Raw genomic sequence first — 21222 nt, 5'->3', positions numbered from 1 at the left:
AATGTCAAATATTTACTGTCAATGGTTACACTGATTCAGCCATTACTTAAACAATCTCCTATAAAAATAAGTAAATCGAGTATAAGAATTCTGGGCTTTATAATCAAAGGTATCGTAAATCAAACAATAAAAAACACTAGTAAACAATTAAATAAGTCAATTCTCTTAAAGTTTAACATGTTTTTTACATAAGCAATTTTCTAACCGAGAACTAAGACAATAAATGTGAAATAACTGTCTTAGTCCATTTTGTGTTGCTACAGTTGCATACCTGAGACTGGGTAATTTATGAAAAACAAAAAATAATTTCTCACAATTCTGGAGGCTGGGAAGTCCAAGATCCAGGCATTTGATCTGGTAAGGGCCTTCTTGTTGCATCTCAACATGGCAGAAAGCAAAAACGTAAGCTAAAATGCTAAACTTTTTGTGGAGGCTCTTTTTTTTTTTTTGAGAGGGAGTCTCACTCTGTCGCCCAGGCTGGAGTGCAGTGGTACGATCTCAGCTCACTGCAACCTCCACCTCCTGGGTTCAAGCAATTCTCCTGCCTCAGCCTCCCTGGTAGCTGGGATTACAGGCACATGACACCACGCTCAGCTAATTTTTGTATTTTAGACATGACACGGGGTTTCACCATGTTGGCCAGACTGGTGTCAAACTCCTGACCTCAAGCAATCCACCCGCCTCGGCCTCCCAAAGTGCTGGGATTATAGGCATGAGCCACCGTGCCCAGGCTGTGGAGCCTCTTTTATAAGGGCCTTAATCCCATGAAGGATGGAGGAGTCCTCACGGCCTAATCACCTTCTACAGGCCCACCTCTCATTATTTTCACACTGGCAACACCTGAATTTTGGAGGGGACACATTCAAACCATAGCAATAACTGATTGAAGACATTTTAAAAATCTATTTGCAACAGACCTCAGAAATGAACTACTATAAAAGCAAGTGATGTATTAACCCATGGAAATGGAAATTATCCTGGAAAAAGTGATGGGAAAAAAAAGCATAAAGAAAATAAGGATATACACAATAAACATTATACTCTCTAATCAAAGAGAAACATACAAAGTCTAGGATTAATAAAGAGAACTGTGAGCTGGGTGTTAAGAGGCCTGAAATCAAAGGTAGAATTGCCCAAACTAGCTAAAGTGGGTTAAGTCGTTTTATTCTGGATCTCAGTTTCCTCATCTTTAAAATGAAGACAAGGGGTCAGATGTGCTCTGATTCTTCCTGCTCTAAAATTCTATAGTTCTATGTTACTTAAAACTGAGAAACCATCTAACTTCTTTACCAAAGTGCTAGCTATCTGGCTGCGGCCTACCACCACTTTTCCCTGACTGATTACTCACCAAACAGAAACACTGCATTTTCCAGGCACTGCCACTATCTTACACTAACTAGAAAGGACTAGATTCAAATTCAGACAGATAACCACTTTCAAATGACTGATGCTTCTTGGGCAGAATCTTCATTACAAAATGCTTCATACCTCCGCTATACCATATCCAACTGGGCAACAGTAAAACACACAAAAACAAATATTACTAAGACAGTTATGAATACTCAAAGAAATAGCTTTAACTACAGAAAATGCAGAAACCAAGGCTGATGCTCAGGTTTACTCTTCAGTCTGTAGTGAGTTTGAATGCCATCCTTCAAGCCAATAAACAGAGATTCCTTGAGATAAATGGGTACAACTTAGCAGCCCAGACCACAAAACTATGTCCTATTTCTAGGAAAGAATACCACAGCAAAACCATCTCTTCAAAGTACCATTTTCATTTTAATTACCATACAGATGAAGCCTTGTTGAGGTCTACCATGCAAAGAACTTTTTAATAGTCTAAATCAAGTATTTCAGACCTCAAACATTCATAACATTTTAAAACAGTGGCAACAGAGAATCTGAGCTTTGCTTTTCAAAAATATTTCAACCTCATTCTCTTTATTATACATAGTACTTCCACAAAAAAATCCACTTGTATGAAATATTATTTTAATAAAATGAAGAAACATAGTAGTACAAATTGATCACTAAAAAACAGCTTCAGAACAGATTCTTCATCTTACCTCCACACTAGGGCTAAGGCTGCTGGGTAGTGTTTCTGAAGTCACAGTAGAGCTTGGAAGGCTGGAAATTTCCCAAGTATTCACAGGCTGAATTGGTTCCGACAGCTTAGAATGATCTATACATTTTGGATTATCCAGTAAGGTCACTTCATAAAATTCTTGAATATCTAGAAGAAGGAAAATAAAAATTCATAAGGATTTATATTTTCTAACTAAATTATGCAATGTTTTAACATAACTCAAAAGCACAATTTTTACTCTAGATTCATAAATTAATTCCCATCGTATAATGTACTTAAACAGTGAATATTATTTCATTACATCACAATCATATCAGAACCTGCAGGGCACAGCATAAAATTCATAGGCTTTTTACACTTTAAAGTCAGTGCTTGGTTCAAATTCCAACTCCATCACCAACCAGCTACAAGTTCAGGCAAACTACCCAACCTCTGGTAACTTGCCTCTCACCACTGTGAATTGTTTCAAGGATTGAGTATAATATATATAAAATGCTTACCACTATAGCACCGAATAGGCTCCTAACAGACAGCAGCTAATACCACCATTGTGAACTCTACAGATATGATTTATTACTGTTCATCACCAATATTTAATCTGGGAAAGTAAATCCCTCAAGTGGTTTTAATTGCCCTTCTAGCCAAAGCCAAAGCCAAAGCCAAAAAAGGAGGAAATTAAAATCAAAGAACCAGAAGGGCTTTCGGATATCCTCCAGTCTGAATATTTTACAGCAGTAAATTAAATATTTTATTCTTTAGAAACCGTAAAAGTCATGACAAAACTCTAAAATAAATGATAAATTTATTTATAATAGCCCAGGATTTTTAAAAGATCAAATGACTTTGCAAACAGCTAGAATTATGAGAACTTAATACATTAATTATTCACGCTATTCCAAAGCTGTAAGTAGCAGTTATACAATACTTAGATTCACCACACTCAGTTCCTTATTCACCAACTTGTATAATTTTGGATTTTTTTTAAAGGGAAGGGAACAGTAAAAGTGGGCATTATCCTGTATAGAATAATTCATAATAACTGTAAACAACATTTAGACAGAATAACTTACACTTCTCCTCATTATTTTGAAAGCATTAGTCCTTTTAAAAAACAAACTTCACAAAATAGAGACAAACTTAACTCCCTTTTCAGCTGTGTGTGTGTGTGTGTGTGTGTGTGTGTGTGTTTTTCTGGTTGTTTTTTTTTTTTTTTTGAGACAGAGTCTCGCTCTGTCGCCCAGGCTGGAGTGCAGTGGTGTGATCTCGGCTCACTGCAACCTCCACCTCCCAGGTTCATGCAATTCTCCTGCCTCAGCCTCCGAGTAGCTGGGACTTCAGGCACGTGCCACCATGTCTGGCTAATTTTTGTATTTTTAGGAGAGACAGGGTTTCACCATGTTGGCCAGGCTGTTCTCGAACTCCTGACCTCAGGTGATCTGCCTGCCTCAGGCTCCCAAAGTGCTGGGATTACAAGCCTGAGCCACTGCACCCAGCCCCCTTTCAGTTTTAATAACCAGTGGAATTGCAAAACTTTCCAAGTAAAGGGCTGGTAAAAACTAATGCTTGTACAGTGAGGATAATATTAACCTACCTCACAGGGGTGTTAAGGATATTATATACACACATATGCACACACACACATAACGCACGATACATATATGCACACACCTACATCACACTATGTAAAACAAAATCCAACTATAGCAAAACAATGCTTCAAAAGTCACACCCCTCGGGCTGGGCAAGACGGCTCACGCCTGTAATCCCAGCGTTTTGGGAGGCTGAGGCGGGTGGATCCCGAGATCCACGATCAGGAGATCAAAACCATCCTGGCTAACACAGTGAAACCCCACCTCTACTAAAAACACAAAAAATTAGCTGGGCATGGTGGCGGGCGCCTGTAGTCCCACCCAAGCTACTCGCGAGGCTGAGGTAGGTGAATGGTGTGAACCTGGGAGGTGGAGCTTGCAGTGAGCGGAGATCGCGCCACTGCACTCCAGCCTGGGCGACAGGAAACCATTAAAAAACTACAGAAACTCTATATAGGCCGGGTGCGGTGGCTCACACCTGTAATCCCAGCACTTTGGGAGCCTGAGGAAGGCAGATCATGAGGTCAAGAGATTGAGACCATCCTGGCCAATATGGTGAAACTCCGTCTCTACTAAAAATGCAAAAACTAGCTGGGCATGGTGGCACACGCCTGTAATCCCAGTTACTCGGGAGGCTGAGGCAGAAGAATCACTTGAACCCAGGAGGCAGAGGTTGCAGTGAGCCGAGATTGTGCCACACTGCACTCCAGCCTGGTGACAGATTGAGACTCCATCTCAAAAAAAAAAAAAAGAAAGAAAAAGAAGAAGAAGAAAAAAGAAAATCTATATAAACAGTCATTTAAAATGGTACAAATCTGGCCGAGCGAAGTGGTTCACGCATGTAATCCCAGCACCTCAAGAGGCTGAGGTGGACAGATCCTGAGGCTGAGGTCAGGAGTTCGAGACCAGCCTGACCAACATAAAGAAACCCTGTCTCTATTAAAAATACAAAATTAGCCAGGCGTGGTGACACATGCCTGTAATCCCAGCTATTCAGGAGGCTGAGGCAGGAGAATCGCTTGAACCTAGGAGGCGGAGGTTGTGGTGAGCCGAGATCACATCACTGCACTCCAGCTTGGGCAACAAAAACAAAACTCCATCTAAAAAAAAAATAATAATACATACATACATACATATAATGGTACAAATCCACTGACATGGAAAGACATTTGTGGATAAACTTTGGAGGATAAAAACAGTCACAGAAATCATACTATTCACACTTACACGAATACAACTGCAGTATACCTCCCCCACAAAAAAGGGCAACTGTGTCTACCCGTTAAGTGACAGCCACAAATAAAGAAACGAAAAGGAAGGAGATTCTTCCTTCAGGTAGTCTAAGTTTTCATGTGCCTCTCAAAATGTGAGCATCATGCTATATCTCACTGTGCTGAGTGTGATTCTATAATTATGTGTTTTTAGTACCAGAAGTCAAACAAGCCAATGGCTTCATCTAGGGCTCAAGTGAAGACATCATTCCTTTCCACTAGAGGAAAAAAAAATTGTGCTGTAATTAACAAGAGATAGTGTTAAATTTCTGAAGGATTTTCAGGGATAATTTTAACTAGATGAGATTTTTCACCTTACACGCTGATTTTAAATATCAATTCTCACGTAGGAAACAGCTGTTTTACTAAGGAAGTTTGTTTTGTAAAATGAAGGTAGGTATATGTGTGTATACACACACACCCACACACACACATACAAATAACCCTCTAGGATATTCATCCCATGGATAAAGTAGGAAGTAACCTCTGGTGTGAGGATTTTCTTGTTTATGGTATTTTACATATAATATTCTGATCTCAAATGTTTTATATAGAACATGCATCATTGTTATAATAAATTTATTTTGTAGGGTTGCAGGAAAGGCAACTAGAAAGCTGCAGAACATTGAAATATAACCCTACCATTTCAGAGGAAAAAAATTCTATCAGTTCATTGACTAAAAGCAAGTATGATCAGTCACACAATACCCAATTGAGTAATCAAAATTAGTGTCATCAATGAAGGGTGGATGATATGCTAAGATATACTACAATCGTCAAATCTACTCAAGCACAAATACTTTCTTCTAAACCAATGTTCATTTAAAAAGTCATTTTTGATCCTCAGAAGAAAGAATATCATATAAAATTTAAAAGTTTGTGTTACTGTTTCACACACTAAAAAAAGGAAAGATATCAAGCTAGTAGGCAAAACTAAATTATTTCAACACTTTAGATACTATTAGACTAACAATCATATAGTTCTCACAAGTATATTCCGTAAAAAAGGTGTGTACTAAAAGGAATCAGAGCTTCTCAGAGAAATGGCTGATTCCAGGGCTGGGGCAGGAAAGGCACAAGATAAACCTGGAACATCTTGTTACGCCAAAAATTAAGGAAGTGCTCCAAAAAACGATGAGGGCATGCCACAAGGACGCAAGCTTGAAAGGGCCCCCACTGGATCACTCAGAGTACAAATATCATTAAGGATGGTAATAAATGATAAGCCACTGAAAAAAAAAAACAGGTATCTGCAAGTTCATGAAAGATACACATGAAGAAGGAAGGCTCTTGATTAGAATAAAATGCGAAGTGTTAACTGGTAAACCTAGAGGAGTGTTACTGTTAGAAATCTTATTTTTCAACAACCATATTATAAACTGGTGCACATAAGAATCATCAATGGATGCTAAATATGGGTGGAAATTTCGCTAAGGAATAGGATATGCACATGGTGTTAAAGTGTCTCCCCCGCATATTGCCTATAAGCCACAAGGGGTAAAAAAACAATCATATAGGATAGAGAATTCAGACAACACCCAACTAGGTAATCAAAATCAGTATCATCAATGAAGAGCAGATGATTCTGTATACCTCTGGATGTGCAGAATCCTAAGCCAGGTATATAATCTGAATCTAATCACAAGCAAACATCAGACCAACCAAAATGAGAATATTATATTAAAAAAGTAAGAGTGGAAGGAACTGCGTTTTTCAAAACCATCCTTCTCAGCTGGGCGCAGTGGCTCATGCCTGTAATCCCAGAACTTTGGGAGGCTGAGGCAGGCAGATTGCTTTGAGTTCAGGAGTTCAAGACCAGCCTGGGCAACACCCGTCTCTACAAAAAAAACAGCCAGGCGTGGTGGCTCACATCTGCAGTCCCAGCTACTCAAGAGGCTGAGGCAGGAGGACGGCTTGAGCCTGGGAAGCAGAGGTTGCAGAGAGCCACCACTGCACTCCAGCCTGGGTGGCAGAGCGAGACCCTGTCTCCAAAAAAAAAAGTCAGTCTCACAAAAGACAGAGAAAGGCTGTGAAAATGTGCCCTAAGCAGAGTAAAGAGACAGGACAATTAACAACAGTATCTGGTCCAAGTGTGAATTCTGTATTGAGGAAAAATATGACCCTACAGAGAGGAAACGGCTTAGAAGAAATATTTAGATGCTTTTACAACTCTGATTCCAAGGTTCTAAAGAGAATTCAACCAGATTCAACATAATCAAAACACTGCTTCAGAATAATAGTAAGCAAACTATCAGCAAAGAAATAACTCAATCTAATTAAAATAAAACCAAGTGAAAAGTTAATAAAATTCTCCTTCAATTTCATAAAGTTTTAGCCAACGATGTGATCCATATCCTGTTTTCCTTACTCAAATCTAGTCTGCAAAGTTACGCGTGCACGCGCGTGCGCGCACACACACACACACACACACACACACACACACACAGTTAGCAAGAGACTAAAATGTAACAGTGGGACCAAAACAAAGCAAAAGAAATCTAAGAAATATTGACATTTTACCACTATTGCTGGAAGACTTCAAACCCTCATTACTAAACACATTTCTTTCAAAATGTGTGAACTCCATCATCAACATCATTTCACCATTATAAATATTTTCCTTCCGAGTGACAATCATTTAAAGACTACTAACCCTAAAGATCATGCTTGTCATTTAGTATTCTTTATCAGATTAAAATGCTTGGTTCTGAAAAACAAAGATAAAGAAGATCCTAATCGTTGACGGTGAGAAGTATCTATGGATTCAGATTAGTTGAGTTCAATTTCTGGCTCCAGAATTTACTATCTGAGGGTCCAAGGGCAAGACTGGTCATTTCTCAGTGCTTCAGTTTTCCAATCTATAAAACAGTACAAATACCTCAAACAGGTGAATGTACACCTCATAGGATTACAATGACTAAATGATATACTTCTATTAGCACACAGAAAGTGCTCAATAAATGTTAGTTATTATATTTTACATACACTTGAAGAGGAGTCACATACTCACACTTTTTAGGATGGCTATTATCAAAAAAAGAAAAGAAAGAAATGAAGCACTGGCAAGGATGTAGAGAAACTGGAAACCTGTGTACTGTTGGTGAGACTGTAAAATGGTACAATCACTATGGAAAACATTATGGCGGGTCCTCAAAAAATTAAAAATATAACTGCCATATGATCCCACAATCCTACTTCTGGGCAAATATCCAAAAGAACTGAAAGCAGGGTCTTGAAGAAATAATTGCACACTCATATTCCTAACAGCATTATTTACAACAGCCAGGAGGAGGAAGTAACCCAACTGTCCATCAATGGATGGCTGGATAAAATGCGGTATATACACACAACGGAATATTATTCAGCCTCAAAAAGGAAGAAAATCCTGTCAACAGCTGCAACATGAATGAACCTTGCCAACTCTACACTAAGTGAAATAAGCCAGTCGCAAAAAGACAAATACTTCTATGAGGTTTCTAACATGATCAAATTCACTGAAACAGAAAGCAGCACGGTGGCCACAAGAGGCTAGGAAGTGAGAGGAAAGGGGAGCAGTTGTTTAATCAGTATAGGATTTCAGTTTTGCAAGACGAAAAAGTTCTGAAGACTTGTTTCACAACGATATGAATACATTTCATGCTCCTGAACTGTACATTTAAAGATGGTTAAGATGGTAAAGGGGTCATATTTTGAAACCTAGTATCCACAAATAAAGATAGGGCAAGGTCCTTTTATAAGGGCTAATGAAACTATTAGAGTTTAATAGAGTAGCAAAAAATGAAGTGGTAACTAAAAAACTCATAAATGGACAGTATTATTACATAATCCACTTTCATTTTGAAGCATCTGCAGAAATAAAACACTGCATTAATATAAGCTTATTTATTGCAGACAAAATCTGCATATCACATGACGCAACTTACTCAAGTCTCTAAAGTCAGCCTAATCTTGGACACTGATTTTTCTCGTGCACAAGGAAAGCAGATGAGTTCTCTGATCCCATAAGAAATAACTGCAGGCGTTTAGACTGGTATGGAGTCTCTAGGGACTACCAGTGTCACCTCGGATCCCAGGCACCTTAGAATCATGAATGAAATGAAACCACTAGGGACCTGAACACCTGGGCTCTGTTTATAATCAAACCACACCCTGTCTACTCACAAAATTTTCAAACTTAAGTACAAAAAATTGGAATACAAAAGCAGGTTTTCAAATTGTTCTCACCTAAATCACGGAATGAAATTAAGCAGACTTTATCTTCCTTTATACAAAAATGATCAGCAGGTATGTTTTGGGAGTACATTTTAAACAAATGTGCAGTTCATGGACTTTTGTTAAGATACAACTTTCAATATTCAGCTCTAAAGAAACAATATATCAGATGAAACTCACAAGCTAATAAAAACTTCTCTGTTTTCAATAATTTTTAAATCTTTAAGCCATCCTTCAAAGATACTACCAAGAATCTATCAACACTAGAACAATGATTTCTATATTTAAATTGCGAGTATCAATTATAAAATGCACTATTTCATGTGTCAGAACACAAAAACACTGTCAATTAAAAATGACATATACCAGATATTGAAATATTAAAAAATTGGTATTTTAGAACAAATATAATACAGTATGTACATGCTTGTCCCTCTGAATAATCCAAAAGTACAGGAACCTAATCTATATATGAACTACAGGGGGAAACACCAAAAACTTTTTAAAATGAATGAAAAGTCAATATAAACTACCAGTTCAAAGAATCAATCAATAAATGATCAATGCAGATTGCAAATTCAAAGACACTCGGCACCCCAAACAGATAACTAGATAACTCACTACGGCCTTATCAAGTGACTTTCAAACCAAGGAAGTCAAAAATCTAAGCACTAAATGACTTTCAAACAGCTCAGGCTGTCAAGACCCCTGTTCTCCTTTAATCCAACGGTCCACAGGTACCAACTCAGAAGACAGAGTGCCACTTACTGAGAGAAAAAAACCTTTCAGTAAGTGGCACTCTGTCTTCTGAGTAGGATTTTTCTGCAAACATTATGGACACAATGCACTGGCTTAGCTTAGGGCAATTTACAAACTTACAGTACATTTATGACACTTTTTCGAAACAATAGTAGAGTTGCAAAATACAAAGAAAATCTTATCAGACTAAACATTTTCAGACTAAGTATTAAAAGCTATTCAGGAAACACAAGAGAATGCATTTATAATTCAGTAGTATCAACAATGAATTATAGAACGGAAACACAGAGAACCTCTATTAAATGTATCTATTTCAAACCTCCTAAAATATATTACTTTTCTTACACCAAAATCTGATATAGTACCACATCCTATAAAAGATTAAATATGAGTAAATCTTAATGTCAAAGTAAATTCACAACCAATGAAATTATGCAGAAGATTCACATATATAAGCTTAATAATTAGAAAGCTAATTTTAGGCTAGATGCGGTGGCTCACGCCTATAATCCCAGCACTTTGGGAGGCCGAGGCAGGTGGATCACAAGGTCAGATTGAGACCATCCTGGCTAACACAGTGAAACCCCACCTCTACTAAAAATACAAAAAAAAACAAAAAAAAAAAATTAGCCAGACGTGGTGGCAGCGCCTGTGGTCCCAGCTACTTGGGAGGCTGAGGCAGGAGAATGGCATGAACCCAGGAGGTGGAGCTTGCAGAGAACAGAGATTGCGCCACTGCACTACTGCCTGGGCGACAGAGCAAGACTCATCTCAAAAAAAAAAAAAAAAAAAAAAAAACACTCTATCATAAGAATACACACATTCAAAACAGGCAAGGCAGAATAGGTCAAAAATGTCTGAATATAGCAAACCCATCCCCAATCTAAACAGAAATATAAACGCAGATTCTGTTATTTCACTAACGATTTAATTTTCTTAAGTTGCCGCCTTCACACAAAGAAAAGTCTGGAGTCTATCTATCCACCCATATCTATCTATCCATCTCTCTCTCTATATATATATATATACTAGATATAAAAACATCCGGTATATATATATGTTTTTCCGCAACAGTAACCGCACCGAATTACTAGGTTCAGTGTTGATTTAAAAAACAAATAACTAAAAAATGCTTTTTGCTGTTTTTCCAGAGGAATCCAATTTGATCATCCATTTCGACCTTGAACCTCAGAAATTCAAACGTGTAAAAAATGTCCATCAATGTAGACAAAAATGGCAAAATGTTAATAATTTCGGGAGCTAGGTAACAGTTAAAAGGCAGTTCATTACACTGTGCTCTGTATTCTTACGTTTTTAAAAGTCTACTAAAATGTTAAATTTTAAAAAATTGTTCAGGTGCATAAAGTGGTCTTTACAGAAATCTTTCATTCTAAAACAGCAGAGAGCATCCATTTACCAATAATATATTTGACAGGACACACTGACTTGAAGGTAGTCTTCAAATCACACCAACAATTACTCTATCAACAGACAGATGTAAGGCCATATCTGCCTGGAAGTTACTGAAAAAATAAATGTAATACAATTAAGTATATGTCTTCTTACGTTAAAATGCTATATAGTTGATAACTAAAAACAAAACAAAAGAAAACTTCATTCTTAGAATTGGAAGAGACAAACTTTCCAGTTCAGTAGTTTGCAAGCTTTTTGAGGTACCCGGACGAAAGAGCCAGACAAGTCACCTTGTTTTATACATGGGAGATTACACACAAAATATTAGATGATGCTTTTAAAAATGATTTATCCACTTAAAAAAGGCTTTAAACCCATTTTGCCATTTCACCAGCTACATTCTATAGCTAATATGGTGGCGTAGAAAAGATGATATGACTTTTATAGTATCACTCAATTAGTGGCAAAAGAACTCAGGACTCTTGATTACTTGTCCAATTCTCCTTTCAAACAATGCACCACTTCAAATTAAGTTACAATTAAGAATAAAACTTTCCATTTTCTTTCCTGGAAAATACGGTTATTAGACAAGATCACCTCTAAAATCATTTTCCAGGTCTAAAATTCTGATTCCATGAATGCCAAGTTTAAACAGAAGTCTATATTAAGGGACTGAATGTTCTCACACACAGCAGAATCCTTCACACACTTGCAACGACTTAAGAGACTTATAAGTCAAATACAGAAGCAAGCTAACAGTAACTCACTCATACCTTTTAGGTCCTGAAACATTTTTGCAACATCTTTTAACAGTTAATGCTGTGAAGATGTGAAGCAATGTTCTCAAAAGCCACTGAAATAATACTGAAAGTTTTTTGGTTACTAGGTATGTTAGGAAAGGACACTGGCCTATGAAAAACACACACGCACTGAAGATGTTCAAGTTATCGAATGCCTCACAGAGAATTAAGTACATCATTTTCTTAAGTTTAAAATAACTGAATCAAGAGGAGCATAAAGCCTAGCTGGCATAATAGTTACAAAGTTTTAATTCCCACCTATTAAAGCCTGGAAGAGGTTGCTCTGAAATATGTTAATAACCCGTTCTATGGAACTTCTGAGCTGTCTGTCCTCAGTTTGGCTTAGTTTTGAACGATATTCTTCCAAAAGGTGCAATGCTCTCTGGGTATCTGAGAAGAAAAAGCAGAGCCTGATTAAAACTCTCTATTTACAAAAAAAGTATCACACACTAGTGCAAATAATTCTGCATGACACCTAAACAGTTCCCCAAATCCTTCAGGTCAACTGATGTCACTATGTTCATGTACACATATTACTTAGAATGACCAAAAAATAAAAAAAAAAATTAAAGACAAGAAAAATTTAAACCTATATCACATTAGAAAACGGAGGAGAGTGAGCAGTTTGGAATAAATATGTACTAGTAGTTTGCCAAAGTAAAAGATCAAAATATTAGCAAGTTTCAGATTACCTGATATGCAAAAGCAGATAATCTACAATTTGTCATTAAAATCCAAATTTTTAACATTTCAAAATACAAATTCTTAGTATCCCACAGTTGCTCACAGAATAGTAAGAATGATGAAGTGAAATACTAAAACACCAATTCAGAGTTTTTAAGGACATCTGTGGGGGGGCGTTAATTGCCTCTCTTAATCACTAAAGAAATGTTAAGAAAGTTTAACAAACATTTTCGTGTTTCCATCTTCTGAAATGATGTGGGACTTACATTCCCTAACCAATAAAGCCAGGACCATGCTGTCTCATCAAAGTTACACAAACTATTCTAAAACAGCAATCAAAAAACTGACATATGGAAAAGCAAGTGACATCAACAGAGTTACGGAATAAACTCTCACCTTGCTTCCGGACCGGCATTTTTCTCCAGAATCAGGAAGAGGGCACACACCTTTAAAAACACACAATAGAAAGGAAAAAGGATAGAATTATGTTAAACTAGCATTTTCCCCTATCAAAATAGAAAACCCTCGCAGCCCTATTTGAAAACCCACGTTCCAAAGTTTTACCAAGTCAAAGAAAGAGACTCAAAACGCAGTTGCCTGTCAATGTGGAAAGCTTTTCCTTGGAGTGGGTACCCCTCCAAATTAAGAACAGACAGAAGTCCGTTTTCAAACTCTCCTCGAAAGCGTCCCCCTCCCCAAAGAGCCTGGACCTGAGGCCGCCTCTTCCCCCGCACAAGTATCCACACTCCCCACCTGCTACTGGGGACCGGCGGGTGAAGCGCTCCGACCCTTGGCCCCTGAGCCAGCAGCGGCCGCAGAGCGCTCAGAGGGGACCGGCGGGACTGGCCGGCCGCCCTGCCCGGGCCCCCTCCTCTCGCTTGCCTTTCTCCTTGCTCGCTGCCTCCGGGCTGCTCCAGCGGGGGCCGGACAGGGCAGCGGCCGCTCTCCGCGACGCCCTCGCGCCCCGCATGTACACCTCCGCGGGCCCCCACACCTGCGGCGCCGCCACAAAGTTCCCGCGAGCGGCGTGCGCTGGGAACTGGGGTGCGCTCCGGCCAGAGTCGGAGCAGCTCCCCGGCCCGGCCCCGCTCCACGTACCCCCGCCCCGCCCGGGGCCCGAGGAGCCGAGCGGAGGGGGTGAAGGGACGGGGGAGGAGCTCCCTCGGGCCGCCGCACCCCCGCGGCCTCTTCCTCCTTCTAGGTCGCGCCGCCTCCCCGCTCGCCGCGGCCCACCGGCCCGCTCGCCCAGTTGCCGCCTGCCCGCCCCACCCCCGGAACCTCGCCTCCTTCCGCGCCCCCAACCGCTCTCCCCCTAAACTTTCCGCCAAGATGGCGGCCCCCGAGCTGGCCTGCCGCGCTCCCACGTGACCGCCTTCCCGGCGCTCTCAGCCAATGGGAAGTGAGGAGGCGGCTCGCGCCGAGCCCCGGGCTCCCCGCGCTGCTACCTTCGGGTTGGAAGGGGGAGGCGGGTCGGGAGAGGGCTGGGGAACGGAAGGGGGGACCCGGGGAGCATCCTAAGGGAACCTCCTCGCTTAAAAGGGCGGTCGCTGAAGTGGCTCTGAGAACAAAGGAGTTAACCCACGGACTCCACAGGTGGCCCGGGGTGGCCCTGGAGGAGCCCGCCTTTACCTTGCCCTAGCCCACCGGCGTGTCCCGCAGTTCCGAGCTAAACGCGCCAGGCCGGGAAGGCTCGGGCTGTCTGAAGAGAGGCGTGACCTCGCCTACACCAGATCCAAGGCGCACATTCCGAGACACCCCTTAACCTCATTCAACACGTCCCGTTTCCAACTCCGCTGCGGAGAGAGCGCCTGGCGACCCCAGGGGCAGATCCCCACCGGGGAAAAGCCGCCTTAAGGAGGAGCCAACTGCACCTCCCGGGGGGGGGGGGGGGGGGGGGGGCCGGGGGGGGGGGGGGGGGGGAGTTCGGGGAGGGGTGCCAACTCTGCATTGCCTTCCACTGCAGGCTGGTTGTTAAGTTACTATTCGTCCCTTATTAATAGGCTTGGCGGGAGGGGGTTCTTTAAAGAAGGACATGTAAAATAGAGACACGGGTTAATTTGGCAAGAGTTTGAGGGTTATACTACAAGATTTTTAAGCCTAAGTGATAAATTCCAAGTATGATATACTTAAGGGTGGGGAGAGAGGTTTGTTCGTTCGTTCGTTCGTTCATTCATTCATTCATTCATTCCCCCAAGCCTGCGTCCCAGCTCGGTCAGCATCGCAGGTGATACCCAAACTCTGACGGTCCCTTTAAGAACTCACCTGGAGTCGCGCCCTCCGAAGCTGAGCCGCCCTCGGCCAGCGCTGCAGGCTTAAGTTTCGAGCGCACCTGCGAGCCGAACCACGGGCCGGCTGGGACCCCGCACCCGGGCTGAGCCACTCAGGTTATAGAAGGGGAATCTCGGGAAGCTCTCCAAGTCACTGCCCAGGTCTTCGAACCTCTCCCTATTCGGAGGTCCGGAGAGAATTTGCCCAAAGTTACCCCGAGTGAGTGACAGAACTGGAAACCCGGAGATCCTGTCTTTCAAAACCGGAAGGCTCTTCCCAGTAAGCCTGACGGCCTCTGAGGCCGTGTCCATTGGCCACTAAAGGGAAGGCCGAGGAACCTCGTATTGTTACCTTAAAGCTACTCACAGGTATACTGACCACTGGTTGAATTTTGGATTGCACCTTAGAATCCTAACTTATTGTAAGGACCCACCGACTTTAGAACCTATCTAGGACAAGGAACGGAGGTCCAGAAAAGGGAAGCAGCTTGTCCAAGGACATAGAAGCTAATCCGTAACAGAGCAGCCCACAACTTAGGTCTCCTAGCTCTAGTCCAGGGCTCTTTCTATTGTGATTTTGGACAACTTGACAGAAGAGGGATGTTGGTATGTTGGCAGCAGACCTCTGTGCTTTCCCGGATCAAGCATCCTGGGATCTTGAACAACAGTTAAAGCAACATTGCATAGAGAAAATGGGATAGAAGGGTTAAACGGTCCTGAAAGCAGGGGTGTCCTAAAAGCCAGGAACTTAACAGAGCGATGAAAGTTATTTAATAGTGAAAATGGCTCATCGCATGCATGATACTCTCAAGACTTCGTTGATGGACTGTGAATGGAATAGTTGCAATAAGAAACCGTTCTAAGAATGGAATCGCTTCAGAATTCAGGAGAAAGAGGGAGGGAAATTTGCCCTCTCCCTTGACGACATTTATTGTTCATATATGTTCACTTGCTAGGAAACGGGTATAGAAATAAATAAGATCCAAGTCCTGCTCTCAAGGATACACAGCCTCATAGCAAGTGCACAAAGGCCAATGCATGTTTTCCCAGGGGACACTGAGGAGTCAAAAACAAAATTTGTGTGAGTTCTCAATGTCATCCTAGCCTTCCCCTAAAAGCAAAAAGGAGGAAGAGGAGGAAAGAGGACATGTCCTTTTTTCTTGTCATTCCCTGCGACATCCCTGTTTGGTTGTCAGCAGTGTGCAAAAGCAGCAGTGAACCTAGCACTCGTTCTGCCCACTAGCCTAAGGTGCCAGTAGCAAGTGCCTAGCAAATGAACATATATGAGCAATGAATGAAGGTTCTTTACTCTTCATTCCTCCTTTCTACCCATCTTTATTAGTTACTTATTGCTGGATTAAAAAATTCCTCAAACCTTAAGAGTTTAAAACGTATTCGCTTAGTAACTTAAACAGCGATAAATATTATCTCAGTTTCTGCATGCCAGGAATTCAGGAGCAGCATAGTTGGGTGGTTCTGGCTCAGGACGTTATGATGTTGCAGTCAAGAAACCTACCAGCGTTGCAGTCATCTGAAGGCTTCAGTGGGACTAAGGGAGGCTCTTTCAACATGGATCATTCACACAGCTAGTAAGTGGATGCTGGCTATTGGGAGGAGGCTTCAGTTTCTCACCATGAACACCTTTCTAGAGGGCTGCTTGAGTGTCTTCATGATGTAGTGGCTGGTGTCCAACAGACCAAGTGATTCAAGAGGGCAAGACAGAATAAGCCACAGTGTCTTTCATCACTTAGTCTCAAAAGTGACACTCTGTCATAGTCTGTTTGGGCTGCTATAACAAAATACCTTAGACTGGGTGATTTATAAATGACAGAAATGTATTACTCACAGTTCTAGAGGCTAAGAAGTCCAAGATCAAAACACCATCAGATGTGATCTAACAGTAATGAGAATAAAAAGTTTAAGAAAAAGAAAAAACTGGCCGGGCGCAGTGGCTCATGCCTGTAATTCCAGCACTTTGGGAGGTCGAGGTGGGTGGATCACGAGGTCAGGAGTTCAAGACCAGCCTGGCCAAGATCATGAAACCCCGTCTCTTCTAAAAATAAAAAAAAATTAGCCGGGCATGGTGGCAGGTGCCTATAATCAGCTCTTCAGGAGGATGAGGCAGAGAATTGCTCTAACCCGGGAGGCGGAGGTTGCAATGAGCTGAGATCACGCCACTGCACTCCAGCCTTGGCGACAGAGCAAGACTCTGTCTAAAAAAACAAACAAACAAACACCAACAGATTCAGTGTCTGGTAAGAGCCCCATTCCTCATGAATGGAGCTTTCTTGCTGCATCTTCCCATGGTGTAAGGGACTAACAAGCTCTATCAGGCATCTTTTATAAAGGCTCTAATCCCATTTGGAAGAGCTCCACTTTCAAGACCTAATCACCTCCCAAAGGCCTCATCTCTTAATATGATCACTTTGAAGGTGAAGATTTAAACATATTAATTTAAGAAGGACAGAAACATTCAGACCATAGCACACTCCATCATTTCCATAATATCCTATCAGTTACTTAGATCACCCTCAAGGATATGATTACCAGAAAGTGAGACTCACTGGAGGCCATCTTCTTTGAGCTGGCTACCACATCATCACAATGTGCAAAGCAATGACATCGGGATTTTGTTTTCTTTTCTTTTCTTTTTTTTTTTTTTTTAGATGGAGTCTCACTCTGTTGCCAGGCTGCAGTACAGTGACATAATCTTGGCTCACTGCAACCTCTGCCTCCCAGGTTCAAGCAGTTCTCCTACCTCAGCCTCCTGAGTAGCTGGAATTGCAGGCACCTGCCACCATGCCTGGCTAATGTTTCGTATTTTAGTAGGGATGGGGTTTCACCATGTTGACCAGCCTGGTCTCAAACTCCTGACCTCGTGATCCACCCGCCTTGGTCTCCCAAAGGCTGGGATTACAGGCGTGAGCCACCACACCCGGCCTCAACGTCTGGGTTTTTCTAAGCAACTTTTATTTCCTCAAAGTCTTCCTTACTTTGTGCAGTGAGCAACTGCCATTGAATAGGACACAATATTGGATCTAATTTTCCAGCTTCCTCATTAAATATATATATATACACACACACACACTATATCTATCTATCTATCTATCTATCTATCTATCTATCTATCTATCCATCCATCCATCCATCCATCCATCCATCCATCCATCTATCTATTTGGCTTCTCTGTTTGTCTGTCTATCGACAGATCAATAGATGAATAGAAGAAGTTACTTCAACAAAATACTAGCGGGTAAAGCTGTTCACTTTCCAGCTCCAAGTTAACTTGCCTTTTGAAGAGTTTAAAAGGCTTAGGAGTCAAATGACCACAGGGAAAGGCTAGATTTCCCATTCTTTTATGAAATGTTAGAGAGTCAATGTCAAAGATACTGTCTCTAAGTTCCAGCCCTTCGCTTCCCAGACATCCCGCCCAAGCCACCTTTGCAGCTTCACATCTCTGTTTTTGTCTTCTCCATCCAGGCCCCAGCCTGTAAATCTATAAAGGTGCCCGGGTCCTGCCAGACTCTACTGCATCTTTTGCTTTCACTCCAGCAGAGTAGCAGCAAGTTGCCTGTGCCAAGGCAATCACTAAAAGGAAAGGATTTAATGCTGTCAAAAAAAAGCTTATGCCAGCTTAGGCTGCAAGAAGAGGAACAGTGTCAAGTATGACGAAAGTGGCCATATTGGTCAGACCTCCATGATAGCCTAGGGGGCATTGCTTAGCAGCACACTTTTAAAGGAATCTAAACAAACCAGCATCTGGAAAGGAGAGAGTAACCAGAGCAATCAGGAAACAGTTGTAGAATCTAGGGACATTTCAATGGAAAAAGAGCAGTCTCCAGGGAGCTTCAGTCGTCAAACAGGCTTATTCTGTGTGCCCAGTGGGCAAGTACAGTCAATGGATGAAAATTCAACCAATGGACAAACACAGGAAGTTCTTTCTTAACATGAGTTGTCAGAAACTGTCCAAAATTCCAAAGAGCTGCCTCAAGGTAGTGGAAGGTTTTTTTGTTTTTGTTTTTGTTTTGTTTTGTTTTTATCAAGAAGGTGCTGAATGAAGTCAGCAAGGATTCTGTGTTAGAGGGTGATAGATATCCAGGACACAAGGTTAAACTAGGTGACCTCTGAGACCACAGTTCTAAGCTGTTGAAACCTCAGTCCCTGCTGAAACTGAAATGGTATTAGCACCCTTTAGCCTACATCAAGAATTCATTCTACCCAGTTTTAGTGATACCAAGACTGATCTCTTTCTCATAGATAATTCTTAACAGAGTAAAGGCTACATGTTGAAACCAATTCCCTTTAAAATGTGGACAGTTGGCCATCTTCATGATGGGTAGTTATGCACTGAACTAATGCTTTTTAATGGAAGGGCCACCCTAAAATTCCTGGATTATGGTATAATGGATTACTAAATCAGTATAGGACTAATAACTGCCTCCTATGTAAACTGGTCTATCCTGACAGTGGTATAGCCCCTCATACAGTGTTCAAAGACAGATTTAGCTCACTGCAGGTCCACAGCAACCTATAAGTTAAACTCATTAGTTACGATCTCCCACTTTGCAAAGGAGGGCACAGAGAAAGAAGAAACTGAGATAACTTAGTTTAGGACAGCACAGCTGGCTGCAGCTGGGCTGAACATTAGTTCACTGTTTCTTCAATTAATCTATGCTGCTTTTTCTCTACTTGGCTCCTTTTTTAAATTAAACAAAACAAAACAAAATAACTGGGCGCAGAGTGGTGTATATGTGTGTGAGAGAGAGACAGAGAGAGATAGAAAGAGAAAGACTAAGTGAAGGAGAAAAGAGACAGGCTGAGCAAGATTCAGATAAAATAAGGCACAAGTAATGGGCTAGTCTGTTATACAGTATACTTGTCATATATTTGAATGCTTTTAACAATGCACATAGTTTTGATGGAAATAGGACCTTGAAGAAATACATATCCACCCCTGGTGATATGTTATGACTAAACAAGTTGGTTTTTTGTTTTGGAGTTTTTTGTTTTTTGTTTTTTTAATGCAAAGGTATATATTTAAAATACCCTGTAGTTTCCTTCCCTCCTTCATTTCATGTCCTTGAGTATGAAAGAGGTTTTCTAGACGCACGGGACATCCAAACTGGAAGTGCCCTTAGATCCCATCAACTTCCATCCCAATGTTTGAGAAGCATGTGAGGTAAGCTCCAGAAGAGCTCCCAGACAGCATCAGCACACAATTATCAGAGGACTTTTCCCTGATGGCAGAAAGCTACTGACATTTCCAGAACAAGCCATCTTTATTTTAGAGAGAAGGGGCTGGGGGTAAGGAGAAATTAGTCATCTTTTCTAGAGGTATGCTTCTAAGTTTAACCAAATTTGCTTTTCTGCTTTTGAAGAACTTGTGGTATTGACAGAACCATAGGATCCCATATGGAAATCCTCAGGATCCTACTAAAATCTCCTTACATGAAACAACCTCTTCACCCCACCCCCTGCCAAGAGAATTACCATTGTCTGTTCACAGAAGGCTTTGGCCAGGACCCCTCAGTCAGATTATCCTTATGTAGGTAGAGAACATCAACTTGGAAACTTAATTGGAATTTGAAGAAATGCTATTAGAATTTTAGGAAGTCATTTGTATCCCATTTCTGAGATGTGACCTGGATAGAATTCTGGTAAGTGGAGAAGCCAGAAGATTCTTCATAATTATATGTGGATTGTGTCCAGTGACCAATCTCATTTAGGATGGAAAACTGCCACAGCCTTCCAAAACAAAGACTTGTGTGCCAGTCTTTCATTTTTGAGAAGTGACACTCACTAGGGCTGTTATTTTCCTATAGGGCTGTTATTTTCCTATTCCTCATGTTGTATAACCCTAAATTCCTTTATTATTTTCTTCTATTTTACACTCACAAGAATGGTAACGTTAATGAATCATTTAAATCTTGCTTTCTATTTAAATTTTCTTTAGATTAAATTAATTTCTTCCCAAGACAATTTTATCAACTGAGATTAAATATTTGTGATTAAAACATCTTCTGCTTTTTATAAATAATTTGGGTGACAGTTGAAGAAACTTTTCCAAATATGCTTTTTAAAAATCCTGCAAAATTTTCCCAAGTTGGATATCATTTCAACTTGCAAATTACCACATGA

The 21222-nt window shown here is 41.0% G+C and overlaps 1 protein-coding gene across 1 annotated transcript in view; it reads right to left on the bottom strand.

The window, feature by feature from the left end:
• The window catches only part of DLG1 (discs large MAGUK scaffold protein 1), a 271867-nt gene extending 257724 nt beyond the window's left edge, over positions 1-14143 (bottom strand). The window contains exons 1-4 of the mRNA XM_023214799.2: positions 13700-14143; positions 13214-13263; positions 12392-12523; positions 2070-2236 (exon numbers count right to left, since the gene is read on the bottom strand). Of these exons, the coding sequence (XP_023070567.1) occupies positions 2070-2236; positions 12392-12523; positions 13214-13232 (318 nt within the window). The 5' untranslated portion in view covers positions 13233-13263; positions 13700-14143. The remainder of the gene's footprint in view (positions 1-2069; positions 2237-12391; positions 12524-13213; positions 13264-13699) is intronic.
• Between the last annotated feature and the right edge of the window lie 7079 nt (positions 14144-21222).

Source organism: Piliocolobus tephrosceles, chromosome 2 (genome assembly GCF_002776525.5).
Source record: "Piliocolobus tephrosceles isolate RC106 chromosome 2, ASM277652v3, whole genome shotgun sequence".
NCBI classification, from domain to species: Eukaryota; Metazoa; Chordata; class Mammalia; order Primates; family Cercopithecidae; genus Piliocolobus; species Piliocolobus tephrosceles.
This window is presented reverse-complemented; position numbering and strand designations above follow the sequence as displayed.